Source organism: Papilio polytes, unplaced genomic scaffold (genome assembly GCF_000836215.1).
Source record: "Papilio polytes unplaced genomic scaffold, Ppol_1.0 DF823691.1, whole genome shotgun sequence".
NCBI classification, from domain to species: domain Eukaryota; kingdom Metazoa; phylum Arthropoda; class Insecta; order Lepidoptera; family Papilionidae; genus Papilio; species Papilio polytes.
In genome coordinates this window covers 884,238-898,405 of record NW_013525513.1, presented here as the reverse complement: position 1 = coordinate 898,405, position 14,168 = coordinate 884,238, and the positions used below count along the sequence as shown (strand labels likewise).

Below are 14,168 nucleotides of genomic sequence, written 5' to 3'. Positions count from 1 at the left end.
CTGTCAACGGCGAATGACCGCGAAATTCAAGCTAAGTATATAACGCATCTTCATAAGCAATGCTGTATGTTTTCCAGAGGCATATAATATCGGTTTTATTGTTATGTAAAACCGTCATATTATACACTTTGGATTGTTATCAATTTACAATTTAGTGGGACAGGCCCTTAGGGTCAGTCCTACCAAATTCTTGTAAACTGTATAAACGTGTTAAATGTGTGATGGAAATATTTGACATTGTTACTTTATCTGACAGTTACATTTTTAAGCTTTCTCAGCCTCTATCAGCGTATAGTGGGACAGGCCCTTTATGATTAGAAGTGAATAATATTACAGTAGTACCTGTCCTTAAGCAGTCGCGCCCTGTTCTGCGGCGCGTCCAGCAGCGTCACGAGCGCCAGCAGCACGCTCACCACGTTCTGGTCGCTCATGTCGCGCTGCGCACACAGCGCCTCCATACAGATACCTCGAATTTAAATTAAAGATATCTGCTAGGTTTATATTGTTACGTCTGGATAGTCGCAGAAATAACGTGAGTTAGGCAAACAATGGGCTAACAGAAAGCAAATCGTATACATGCAGACTTTTCGTACAAATACTTTACATCTGCTAAAACTTGTAATTAGTCCTTAGTTTTTGTTTGTTTTACAATGTATTGTATGTTAGCTTTAAATTGACCATAAATAAATTTAAAAAAAAATTATAAGTTGCGTCCTATTGGTTATTCTGCATCGATTTCATTCGAACAAAGATCTATTGACAACATTTTGTTTGCCTCGATGCGTACAAAATGTTGGGGAGATTAGCATTTGCGGTGAACAATATCTACCATTGTTATATATATATATATATATAACAATGGTAGATATTGTTCACCGATCCGATATATATATATATATATATATATATATGTCGCAATCAGAAGAAGAAATCAATTTGAATTTAAGTCATAATTAGAACACGAGCGCCGCTAAGCGACTTTCGTGCAAACTTAGATTATTTCTGAAAATAGGGGTCGTTGCGAGAACATTGTTTGAACGATATGAGCTTGGTAGATCGATGATATCCTGACTGTGGAGCATTGTGAATGTATTCCTGGAATCCGACTTTACCCATGGCCGCCCACATGTGATCTCTTGTAGTAATTCTAATGTCGTGCTAGCTCAAGCCGACATATAGATAAAATTAAGTTGTAAAAATAATATCTTACCAAATAATAGATGGAACCTTTCATCAACTGGTTCGAAAAATTCACAATTTCCGTTTTCTGCTTTAGTCGATCTATTATCCAAGGTACTGTCTGTATTTTCTGAAAAAAATAATAAAACAATCATATACAAAAAAGCTTTTTTTGCAGTACTATATCACTTCTTTCAGCTGGGGAACATGGCAACTGTGCGAAATATTGGGAACTAAAACAACCCAATCGTGCTAAGAAACCAGTATTTTTATTAGCTTTATTAATTCGATACAGAAAATCATATACTAATATTAAAAATGTAACAGTTTAGATGGATGGATGTTTGTTAGAGTTTGTAGCCTAAACGGCTGATCCTATTTCGATGAATTTTGCCATAGATGTAGAGGATAGTCTGGAAGAACACAGGCTTTCGCTTTTGTTATTTTAATTCCACGCGGAGAAAGTCGCGGGCGAAAGCTAGTTTAATATATTTTACCATAATATTATAAACACATAGTATACTAACGGTTATCCTGTGCTTCAGTTGGCAAGCGTGTGCAGGCGTTGTAGCGCAGCGCGGCGGCGTACAGCAGCGAGGGCCAGGCGCGCGCGTAGTGCGCACGCGACGCCTCCGCCGTCTCCGCCGAGTAGAACGCCCCGCCCCCGTGCGGCAGCTGCGACGCGAACTCTGGAAAATACCACAAAAACTTAGGTAAATAAAAACATTTTTTTATTTTTAATCTGCGGAAACGGTAACCTTAAATCTTTATTCTAAAATGTCAGTGTTGCGAGAAATAGGAAGATTTAATATAATTTGTTTATCTAATTAATGAAATATCTAATAGGAGTGCAAATCATCTTATACTTATTACCTTTAATCCTTGATTGGACAAAGTCTTTTATAGTAAAAAAGTATTGTTTTTTTTAGAAAAGTCATATTTTTGGATATGAAATAAACTAGTTCAGTAGATTTTTTAAAATTAGTTGTTCGTTATGCAGGACTAGTGTCGCATTTCTTAATGCGTTCTTAGTTAAGGTGATAATTTTATACCAAACGCTTAAACCGATTGTCTGTCTATTGCTTATTCCGTGCTCTCGCTCGCACGCTCGGTACAAGCGGAGCGTGAATGTGTCACGCTTTTTCGTGCGAGTAGTCGGCGTTCATCGATTTGCATCGAGAATTTTAATTAATATTAATATATTAAATAAACGACTTTTACGTACGACTTTAACAAGATTAAAGTCTCCAGCACATACCTGGTGGTAAACTCAACAACGCGTGATCTTTGAGCGCAGCTAGCCAGTTCTCCCCCAAGCTCTCTAACTCCGGTTCTACAAGCTTCAGTAGACTTTCTCCTTTAGATTCGAATTCTCCATACTCCTCGTTCTCATCATCTGGAGTAGCGTTGTCTATTTGATTGTTGTTCTGCAACACCTATAGGACAGATTGTTAATTTTTGAACCATTAAAGTAACTGGCAACTAATAATTTTGAGTGCTGGCTGAATGTGCATTAGGATGATAGATGTCAAGACGACGATAAAATGACAGATGACAGTTTTCTTTGAATGGTGGGATGCGTTTCGTTATTATACAATCAATTGGTTAATATCTGTAAATGTTTGCAATTCGATTATTCTGTTTTGAAGTTATCAATTACGATGGTCAACTAAGGATACTGTTTCTAATGTTACGCGATTGTGATTTCATTATCTCAGACGTACGCACGCCCACAATGGAAGATCATTACCGTGTATATGATCTACTTTCGGAATTGAATTCTACAAACCACTCGTCACTCCGACATATGTATTTAAATATTTCACACTATACTAATGTGTATGTTAGGATAGTAAATGTGACCTTGCTGCGCCACTTGGCGAGCTCTGCCCTGTTGTTGAAGGGCTTGGTGTGGAGTTGCCGCACGTAGCTGCCCGGCGCGCTGTCGTTGCTCATCATCGCCACTATGTACACCTGAAAATTAAAACATCGTAAATCAACCAAGTACATATATCTTACTAATATTAAAAATGTCAAAGTTTAGATAGATGGATGTTTTTTAAAGTTTGTAGCCTAAACGGCTGAAGATCTCGTTTAAATTTGGCATAGACTTAGATAATCTGGAAGAACACACAGGCTTTGTTTTGTTTTTTCTTAATTCCACTCGGACAGAGTCGCGGGCGAAAGCTAGTGTGACATAAAATGTGCTAATAACTACATACCTCAGCCCAGGCCTTCAGTATAGACAACTTCTCGAGCGTAGCCATACTCTCATTGTATATGAGCGTCGTGTTCCCTTTCTTGTTCAATTTGTCCAAACTGGAGACGAGCAGCTGATGGACTCTGAAATAAAAAAATTATCCAATTGAACAGAACTAGTTGTTGCCCGCGACTTCGTCCACCCAATGTTAAGATAAAAAAAAGTACAGCCCATGACATAGATGTCAGCTACCCTTCAGTAAAAGTCCGGTCGAAATCGGGCCAGCCGTTTCAGAGATTACTCGGATCAAACGTGGCTTTCGGACAGACAGACAGACGAAAAATTTTTAAATGCGATTTTCGTTATCAGCAACGCAAATGATCTTTCCGAAATCTGAAATTTTTCTTTTGATATTGCAAAGAGACATCCGAATTTTATTAATATATAGTGAAATAGCTAAGTTATAGACAGAGTACCTGCGCAGATCGTCAATGTCCCTAGCGACGCCGCAGCCGAGCCAGGCGGAGCAGAGGTCGCAGGCGGCGGCCGTCACGTGCGAGGCGGTGTCGCGCGCGAACGCCGGCCGCACCGCCGCGCCCACCTGCAACACCACACGGCACACAGTTAACTGTGGTAGACCCCACTTTTACATCTTAACAATAATTTAGATGGCTCGCCCACCGCAATACCACGACCATATAGAAAGCGTCAAGTGGAAGCAATTCCACGTTACGTCTGATGAGTGTGAATACTTTTCTTACAAGAAACGGAAGGGAACAGAAAGTAGATTTGGGAAAATATCCTGTTTATGTACATCTCTTCCTCCATCGACGGAAACGCATCTGCAATCTGCAATCCCTGCCCATAGACATCTACAAATGCAGATGCGTTGCCTACTCTTACAAAGAGAGCAAAATTAGGCCTCCACCACACACATTCATCAGACTGTACACGGAATTGCTTCCACTTCACGTCTTGTAGCCGTAGTATTGCCAGGCGAGCAGACCCCAAGCGGTCTACGACTGCTGGCTTGTGTTGTCTTGATGTAATTCCAGCTGTTTCACCTGCGCCTGATACTGCTCCAACAGCAGATGTCCGGGGAAGTCGGGCTCTGGCGCGCGCGCGAACAGCTGTATGACAGTCTGCAGCGTGCGCAGCCCCGCCAGCCGCACCGCGTCAGACTCCCCCGTCGCGCACACGAACGCCATACGCACCAGGTCCGACACGTGCAGCGATAGGTAGTCACCTAGAATTCACAAATATATTTACTAAATACTACCGCGGAATTAAAAATTCTAAAAATAAATGTAGCCTATGTTACTTAGTGATAATGTTGCTTAATAATGGTGTAAAAAAAAATGAAATTGGATCAGTAGTTTTTGAGTTTGTACATACATACATTACACATACAAAACTATAAAACACTAACTAAAAAAAGCGTCTAAAAATAAATATAGCCTACCTTACTAAGTGATAATGTAGCTTTCTAAAGAAGGAAGCCTTTTTTAAATCGGTTTAGTAGTTTTTGAGTTTATAAGTTACATACAAAAATACATAACATTCCTTGTTTCGTATAAACGATATTCAAATTTCTTTCAAAGTATGGCAGTCACAATTAGTATTGTTAAGTAGTACTTTACGGAAAGATATGATTTCCACAGACATACCATTAGGATCATTTTTCAGTTTCTCCTTAGCTTTAACGAGATCGAAGTGCGCGCTGTCGCCTGTCGCCTCGCACGCTCCCATCATCTTCTGAATGCATTCCATCGCAAACACCTACAAAAAATAAAGACTATAAGTAAATAATTTTCTCATTAACACATGAGGCGAAGTTTTATTAATATTTTTAACACCTTTGTGGACCACCTCGGCTGAATAGCAGGATGTGTTGACTGCTCCGACTCTGCGTGGAATTCTACTTGATCGTCATCACCTTCGCCGTCGAAATCAGTTTCTTGGTTTGTGGTGTCCTCTATTAAACAGGAAATACTTTTGAAAATTGATTATACTAGATTAAAGAAGATTATTATATTAGATTAAAGCGTCTAAAATAAGGCTACGCTTAAACTTTAAATTGAAATAAAATTCTGACTTATATATTATATCTTTAAGTTTACATACTTCAGTCAGCCCGTGAACATGACCAATGCAACTGTGCCGAAATATCGGGAGCTAAAAAATCCAATCGTCGTAAGAAACCCGTACCTTACGAACATTATGAAATTTTGACATCTGTCAGATAGTAAGCGGCGCTTGTTTTGCTCAGTGTTTGAGATTTGTTTCAGTATTCGGCTGTAAATGTCACATGTGTGAACAGTAACGGGCGCCATTGAGTCCAGACAATATATGATTGCAACTATCCAACTGTACTGGTCAAGTGTGGATCGCGTAAAAATGCTTGGGTTTTTTGTGGCAAACGAGCAAGCGGCCACCTGAAACCGCCAAAATGGCGAAGCGACCGCTGCCCATAGACATCTGCAATTGCAGATGCGTTGCCTACCCTTATATGACGGAGGAGGAGACGCACATAATGAGGTTATTTCCCCTTCCTATGCATCTCTTCCACCGTCAAATCCACTTCCTCTTCCCAACCTCTCCTTATAATAAAAGGGTGGTAAAAAGAAAGGGACTTAAATTAGGCCTACGGCACCACACTCATCAGACGAAACACGGAATTGCTTCCATTTCACGCCTTTATTCTGTGTGGTCGTGGTATTACACCGGGCGTGCCGGCCCTACAGTGCTAAGATGTTAAAGCGGGCACTAGCACTGTTATATTATGGCAGTTGTATGTTCGCTTTTGTTGTGGGAGGCGTCAGGCGTCGCGTTAGCGAATGACGCCGGCTGGGTCGCAGAAGAAAGCACAAGCGTTCCCGTGACCCAGCCACTGGCGGGCAGAAGAACACCGCTGGGTTTTTAGTGGGTATTCCGGCCATCTAATATATATATATATATATATACTTAGATGGATATATATATATATATATACATATATATATATATATATCTCCTACTACCTACTACCTACTAAACCTACTACCTAATCCTAAATCTCCTACTTATTCTTATATATATATATATATATATTAGATACATTAAGGTATATTTATAAGAAATGGGTGTTTGTCGCCAACAAACTGCTGTGCAGTTTGGCGACATTTTTATTTGTAAATTTTTATGTATTTCTTTTCTGTACGTAAATAAATAAAAAAAAAAATCTTCCATCCTTTCGGCCGGCGAGTCCCACATACCTCCCCCCTGGTAACGGGGGGGGGATGCGTAAATGCATTTGCCCAGCGAGAAAAAAAAAGCGTCATACCCAGACGCAGCGTGAGCACCCTCTTGGCGAGCTGCAGCCAGTCGTGCAGCGCGCGCGCCGCCGCCGGCAGGCAGCAGGCGAGCGTGTCGCGCGCGTGCGACAGCGCGGCGCCGTCGCGCTCCGTGTCCAGGTACGCGAACAGCGCGCCCGGCAGCCCGCTGCTCGTTATTGTCACACCTACACGTACAGCCGCATTGGTATCATTGGTGTCATTGATTACAGGTCCACTATAACACCTACTAACGAGAATACGTATTACAATTCACCTGTATATTAAGCTATGCTTAGTAAGTCTAATGTCGGCACCGATTACTTTCAGAGATGAAGGCTGCGAGGAATAATCCGACCTTGAATCATGTTAAGTAATCTGTTTGTATACAGAATTATTTGTAATAGGCAATATGCATATGACGCCAAATTGGACCAAACTTTTTTTGAGCATTCTTTGTTACTATAAAAACATACGTGTAATGATTTTAATATGATGTGATTTAGTGACGAAAATTAAACATTAAAAAGTGTCCTTTTTAAAATTCCCTTACTAACTTCTGAAACGTAACGGTATTGATCAAAGCAATCGACTTATCGATTATAGCGTCGCTGTGTAGCCAATACACAGTTTATTTACGTTAGTTTAATTAGAAATGCACTCTTGAAGTATTTTACTGTAAACACGATATCCAAACTAACTTTAAATAAAAAATAAATGAAAAGAATCACTAATTACCACTTATTATATAAAAAAGAAAAAAACATGCATATTACCTATTACCAATCACCTGTATATTAAGCTACGTATGATTAGTAAATCTAATGTCGGCACCGATTGATTAGTTTCAGAGATGAAAGCTGCGAGGAATAATCCGACCTTGAATTATGTTAAATAATCTGATAGATATAATGATTATTGGTAATTCGTATTCCCGTCAGGTGATGCAAAAGTTTACGATTTTTGAGTTATCATGATTTTTAAATTTTCTGGGTGTCGTGGGTGCGTTTAGGCGTTTCATATGGTTTACGACAAAAAAATACATATATTTGAATATATTTGTAAATAGTTTGACTAACCACAGTACGGTTTGGCTGGTACGTGGTCCTTGGCCAGCAGCGCGTAGCGGCACACCTCGGCCGCCTCCTTCTGCGACAGCTGTCGGAGGCAGCACAGCGCGGCGCGCCGCACTGACAGCTCGGGACTCGATAGATCACGCTACAAATTGAACATATTTTAAAATTTTTAAATACTAACATTATAAATAGGAAATATTTTTATTATTTTTTAATCTATACTATTACTATAAAAGGGAAAGATTTATATTTTTGCATGTATTGAAATAACTCAAAAACTACTGGGCCGATTTTAAAAATTCTTACACCGTAATTTATCTGCCAGAAACATAGGCTACATTCTTTTTATTATTTTTTAATTTCACGCGTGCGAAGTCGCGAGAAACAGCTAGTTGTGTATAAACCACGATCCCACCTAGAGCAAAGTGAAGATGTGGTAGGATGTCGAAGGATGGATGTATTGATATAACTCAAAAACTATTGAGCCGATTTAAAAAATACCTCATTAAAAAGCTACGTTATCAATGAGTAACATAGGCTATTTGCTATTTTGTAATTCGTTGCGAGCAACAGCTAGTGTTGGTGCAATACTGACGCAGAGCTGCGGCACCAGCAGATGCAGGTTGATGCTGCGCGGCGAGAACATCTGCAGCTGCTGCAGACAGCCGATGCTCTCCGCGCGCGCGCCGCCGCCGCACTCCTGCAGCGCCGCGCACGCGCAGATGAAGCGGCTCATTGCGCCGCCGCCCGCTAATTACAAATATTAATGAAAAACCACATACATCTCTTAATATTGGAAGGTACGCAATCTGCTACCTTTAAGAATAGAATAGAAAAAAGTATATATGTATTGCGACTAAAAAATGAAGCAAAAGAGATTATTACACAGACTTATTATAAACGCCAAATATTTTAAAATTGTAGCGAACGGTAGCTCAGTGTACGCAGGAGGGACTAAGCCGTTCCTGTGCTGGTTTACGGCTGGCTCCTTCATACTACAGTAAAGTAGTTAATTTAATATTAATTTGATTTTAAATCTTGTAGATGACTATAGGCAAAGGTCACTTCGCTATATTAGCAAAATCTGGTGACTGTTTGCTTTTGTCACTTTTAGCATAACAATCTTAGAAAAACATCTTAGTTTGCGGTTTTTAGGTTTTCAAAGTTCTTGATATCTCGGAATATCATACGAGTTTCAGCATAGAACACAGTTTTAGGTGTAGCAAGGCGTTAAAGTGCAAAGGGATGGTCCCTTACTCAGTACACATTAGACCTAGAGGCCTCTAAAAAACTGAAATGACATATATACCTTGTAATTCAGGACCAACGACTGTAATGAGAGCGGAGAGTAGACGAGCGACGGCGCGGTGCAGATCCTCCTGGTAAGGCGGCGAGCTGAACAGCAGCTTCAGTGCTAAGTTGAGGGTGGACTCCACATGGCCGCGGAACATCGGCCCTGACGCGTCTACCAGCACTGATAGCGCGTGTAACGACCACACCTGGAAACCACAGGAATAATTTTTTATAAAAGTGAAAACCGGCGCATCCTCGCTAATGCCGAATGAATACCTTATCTTATAAATAAATGAATTTCTTAAGTGAAGGGGTAATCGAGCATCAGGTACACTAAGTGCTTAACGTAGCAGAGTGTATATTGATACAGTTCATTTTAATTTCCATGAAATCCGTGTCGGTATGTAATATTGAAAACATTTCGTTAACATGATGTTTCAGCATTGGTGATTACAAAAAACAATTTTTGACATTTTTATATATGTGTGTCTGTTTATCCGCAATATTCTGGGTAATCTCCGAAACGGCTAGACTGACTTTAATGGGAAGGTACCCAATGTACCTGGGACTATTATTAGTAACTTGTAAAATTCCGCGCGTTAAGACACTGACTTGGAGTTCAACAGCTGCTGTATCCTGCGCCAGCGCGCGCAGCACGGGTAGCGCAGCTGCGCTGGAGGCGGCGCCGCGCGCGCGCTGCACCGCGCCCGCAGCAGCAGCTGCTGCAGCGCGAACAGTACGCGACGGCGCAGTACGCGCCAACGATATGACGCGCTCGCTCAGCGCCTGCGAGTCCGCGTCCGCCACGCAGCCGCACAGCCGGCCCGCGCACGACGCCGCCGCCGCACGCACTGTCACGCTGTTCGATGATAGACCATTCTGGAAAACATTTTTTAATGCATAAAGACTTGTCCGTGAATTCTGAGCCGAGATTAAAAAAATCTAATAATAAACATGGTTTATGTCATAAGCGACAAAGTAGCTTTCTATTGGGAAAAGATTTTTTTAAGTTGAGTTGATTTGTTCAACTTATAAGAAACAACAAGAACAAATTTAAAGAAAAAGGTCCTTCGAGCCGGATATCTTATTATCAGATTTACCGAACGGTTATTTACAATGTAGGTTTTCTTTGTTAATTTATTAAAAATCATATAGTTTGAATAAATCCAGGGCAACAAATTTTATCAAAGTAAACGAAGCGTAAGCAAACTATGTCCAAATAGACGTACCACAATAAGTTCGACGGCGACAGTCTTGACAGGTTCCTGTCCGAGCGAGGTCTTGGTGTCGGCGAGCGCGCGCAGCGCCAGCAGCAGCGCGGTGTACACGTTGATCTGTATCGCCTCCTGCCGACCACCCTTCGACATCTTGATGCACTCCGCGAAGTGCTCCAGCATCTGCTGTCTAAACATACGACAAAAAGCTAGTATAAAATAGTTGTTTAGTAAAGATAATTAGATAGTAGTTAAGATTTGTTTTACAAAATGTAAGAAAGGGTATTCTTACATTTCATTTACATATATTATATAAATTTACATAAATTATATAATGTCTCACGAAAGTTTTAATAAGTTAATTACATTTCATTTGTTTATAGACAGGGAATATGACTAGCCATAAATTGCAATTCTTATTTTCATTCACTTGTGTTTAAATTAGTCATCTGGAGATTAACTCGTTCACTGACCTATGTTTGTTGGCGGCTCTGGAGAATATCTGCGGGAACAGCAGTACGGAGGCGTCGATGACGGCCACGCCCAGCGGCTGCGCGCCCACCGCACCCCCTGCACCCGCCACGCCCCCCATGCCCGCTGCACCCCCCGCGCCCACCGTGCCGCGGTACAGACAGCATGGGTCGTGCTCCAACGCGCTTGATCCGCTCGCACTCAGCGGCGATATCAGCTGGAAATACATTCATTCATTATACATCATTCATTCACTTAATCAGTCTTAGTATATATAGTTCAGTTTATTGTTTTAATATAACAATTACAGCATACAAGCTGCGAACGGAGACTTTGAGCCTCCAACATTTTTGAAAAGAAATATACCATACCTGTTCTTCAATTTCAGCATGATCCGTTTCATAGATCCAACTTTCTTCACCCAGCAGTATTGTGTCTCGGGGGTGCATTGCGTTTCTCAGAATTCCTTTAAAAAATAACAATTTATTCATTACTCAATGCTGTTTTACGCCTATCAAAATTTAGAATATTTCGCCACATTCAATCATGTAAATTTCCCATAATTAATCTTTACTATGGGAGACAACGAATCTGAATGCGCCAGTTTAGTCTATACTATCTATATTAATATCATAAAAAGGAAAGATTTATTTATGATTTTTTTAATTTTTCGCGAGTGACAGCTAGTTGCGTATTTAGTCACCCGTGGCAACATTAGCGCCGCTGGGGTCTGCCGAGCCCGCCAGCTCAGCGGCGAGCAGACGCAGCAGCGGCGCCGCGGGCGCGCCCGCCCCGCCCAGCGCGCCGCACGCCTGGTACAGCCGCAGCCGCAGCAACGCGGCCGGCGCCTTCAGAGCACCGCCGTAGTTACGTACCACTGTACTCACACTGAAAAAGAAATTATAAAAAATAATAATTAGTAAAGATATTGTCAATAAGGATACTATCGACATGATACGACTTATTAAGATAAATCTATAAAAAATATTCTAAGCAGGGAAATAAAAGTTTTACTAATATTATAAATGTTTGGATGGATGGATGGATGTTTGTTTGTTACAAGGTATTTGCAGAACAGCTGCGGATCTGGATGAAATTTGATACAGATATAGAGCATATTAGGCTACTTGCTATTTTTTTTTTATATCCGAACGATAACGGCCGATAACTAGTAATATATATTCATCGAAACAAATCATAAATCTATATAGTACGAGTTTTAATAGTAATGTAATCCTCACTTAGTAAGAACAGCGATGGCGCCATCTATGGGCTGCGTGAGTCGTTTGGCGGTGTCATCGTTGTGCACCAGCGAGGGGCAGTGCAGTAGCAGACTGTGCAGAGCTGACAGTGCGCCCGCACGACCTTCTAATGTCACCTAGCAACAAATATAATTTAAATTTACTTGTAATTTATGCTTTAAAAAAGTTTATAATCTGGTTTTGGGTGACAAGATTTATGCTGATGATTACACATGTTATGATGTCTACAGTAATAAGGAGGAATTTTTTTATTTTGTATATTCGTAACGATGGAACTTAAAAACTACAAAAACTATTTCACGTTTAGATAACTATATTATTTCTAAGTAAGATAGATTAGAATATTTTTTATAACACTGTAATTTTTTTAATGCCCACTAGGGGATAGATAACTTTTACATATAGCTGCTATATTCTGTACATGCATTTTATTGGCATGCATATGTAAAAAAAAATAATGACTTTTAAAATTTAACATATGTGTGCTGTTGGCAGGAAGTCCTAGTAAATAAATATTTGTTTAAAGTTACCTGCCAAGTGAATGCATCTCCCCTGGCTTTCTCCGACTCGAGTTCCTTGGCGGAGCGCGGGAAGCTGTTCCTCCACAGCAGCAGCATGCGGGGCAGCAGGCCTCGCACCACTGGTACTCCTGGAACATACCACATACTTTATACTTTAAAAGTCTATTGAGAAACATATAGCCATCACTGTTATTCACTTTCAAATAAACAGAGATGACGATATGTTTCGGAAGTACTTGTAAAATACGATTCGACTTCGTCAGCGTGAAATTAAAAAATAGTCAAAATACGACCATGTTACTGACAGATAACATAGCTTTTTAATAGTTAAAGAATTTTTAAAATCGGCCCAGTAGTGTTTTTGAGTTATTACAATACATACAAATATACAAATTTTTTCTCTTCATAATATTAGTATAGATATAGATAAAGGGCACCTTTCGTGCAATGTCAAAAACTTTAGTTTCATAACCTTATGTAACAAACGATTAATACAATTTTGTAACGGCGGCCATCCTGTGTTCTATAATTCTTTTTATGAAGTGTTCTATATTCTACTAATCAATATTCGTGTTGTGCAAAACATCCGCTATCTTGTGTCGAAATACATTATAGATTTTTTATAGTGTACCTTACCCTAATGAAAGGGCTTGGCTTTTCATTTGATGTTAGGTAGAAATTGACTTTAAAAGCACTTTTTAACTTGTGTTATACCTAATGTACATATAGCGCCAACGATGAGCCAGCCAGCATTAGTGCGTGCTGCGGTGAGGCGGCTGCTCTGTCCCGCGGAGCGCAGCAGCTGCTCGGCCGCGTTGAAGGCGACCTTGCCGCGGCCGTGCGGCACGCCCAGCGGGGACCTCGCCACCGCGCCCAGCACCGCCGCCAGCGCCGCTGAGTAACCTGACATTTATGACAAATATTAAAATCCGACATAATGTACAATCCCTAAAAATTAATATCAATTCAAAATTAAATCCATTATTTCAGAGTTAATCCGCGGTTTATGCATACATATTTCTGAATTGGCGCCTAGAAATATTTTTTCAGTATATTAACAAATCAAATTATTACAAATTAAATATTACACCACGATTAAAAATACATTGGAAATATGCCGTCAATCAATGTTCATTCAATAGTGTAACGTATAGGTCGTAATGAAACGGCGGTTGGTTTGGGACTGATTTATTTCAAATAAATTGACGGTAGGTTATACAAACCTACCTACATTTATCACAATATATTACAAATAGGAACAATTTTTTAATAAAATTGTTGCCACACGAAATCAGTTCCATAGGTTTAACGAGATTATTATATTTTTCGAATAGAATAGAATGGGACGTGTATGCCGATGTTCTAAGGGTTATGTCAATTTTCTTCTCAACAGTGGTAGATCCCGCTTCAACATCTTCGCAACGCATGGGTCGGCTCACCCTGTCGAATACCACGACCACACAGAAGACAGGCGTGAAGTGGGAGCAATTCCGCGTTTCGTCTGGTGAGTGTGGTGCCGGAGGCCTAATTTTAGTCCCTACTACAGGCCAATTGCCATTACCCCCTTGTTCTCGAAAGTCATGGAAACGACCATCAATTGCCAGCTTATGAGGTACCTGGAGGAGCACCAGCTGTTAAGCG

General features: G+C 40.4%; 2 protein-coding genes across 2 annotated transcripts in view; both read right to left on the bottom strand.

Moving 5' to 3' along the window:
- LOC106104243 (HEAT repeat-containing protein 5B) overlaps positions 1-13,324 on the bottom strand; it is a 22,441-nt gene extending 9,117 nt beyond the window's left edge. Inside the window, exons 1-22 of the mRNA XM_013284225.1 lie at positions 13,242-13,324; positions 12,537-12,655; positions 11,986-12,122; positions 11,448-11,632; positions 11,116-11,210; positions 10,747-10,961; positions 10,289-10,463; positions 9,672-9,938; positions 9,076-9,265; positions 8,362-8,516; positions 7,770-7,908; positions 6,702-6,878; positions 5,236-5,354; positions 5,047-5,158; positions 4,444-4,625; positions 3,856-3,980; positions 3,402-3,522; positions 3,043-3,153; positions 2,438-2,615; positions 1,707-1,868; positions 1,211-1,309; positions 343-466 (exon numbers count right to left, since the gene is read on the bottom strand). Of these exons, the coding sequence (XP_013139679.1) occupies positions 343-466; positions 1,211-1,309; positions 1,707-1,868; positions 2,438-2,615; positions 3,043-3,153; positions 3,402-3,522; positions 3,856-3,980; positions 4,444-4,625; positions 5,047-5,158; positions 5,236-5,354; positions 6,702-6,878; positions 7,770-7,908; positions 8,362-8,516; positions 9,076-9,265; positions 9,672-9,938; positions 10,289-10,463; positions 10,747-10,961; positions 11,116-11,210; positions 11,448-11,632; positions 11,986-12,122; positions 12,537-12,623 (3,155 nt within the window). The 5' untranslated portion in view covers positions 12,624-12,655; positions 13,242-13,324. The remainder of the gene's footprint in view (positions 1-342; positions 467-1,210; positions 1,310-1,706; positions 1,869-2,437; positions 2,616-3,042; positions 3,154-3,401; positions 3,523-3,855; positions 3,981-4,443; positions 4,626-5,046; positions 5,159-5,235; positions 5,355-6,701; positions 6,879-7,769; positions 7,909-8,361; positions 8,517-9,075; positions 9,266-9,671; positions 9,939-10,288; positions 10,464-10,746; positions 10,962-11,115; positions 11,211-11,447; positions 11,633-11,985; positions 12,123-12,536; positions 12,656-13,241) is intronic.
- LOC106104038 (HEAT repeat-containing protein 5B-like) overlaps positions 13,213-14,168 on the bottom strand; it is an 8,825-nt gene continuing 7,869 nt past the window's right edge. Inside the window, exons 12-13 of the mRNA XM_013283975.1 lie at positions 14,089-14,158; positions 13,213-13,430 (exon numbers count right to left, since the gene is read on the bottom strand). Of these exons, the coding sequence (XP_013139429.1) occupies positions 13,213-13,430; positions 14,089-14,158 (288 nt within the window). The remainder of the gene's footprint in view (positions 13,431-14,088; positions 14,159-14,168) is intronic.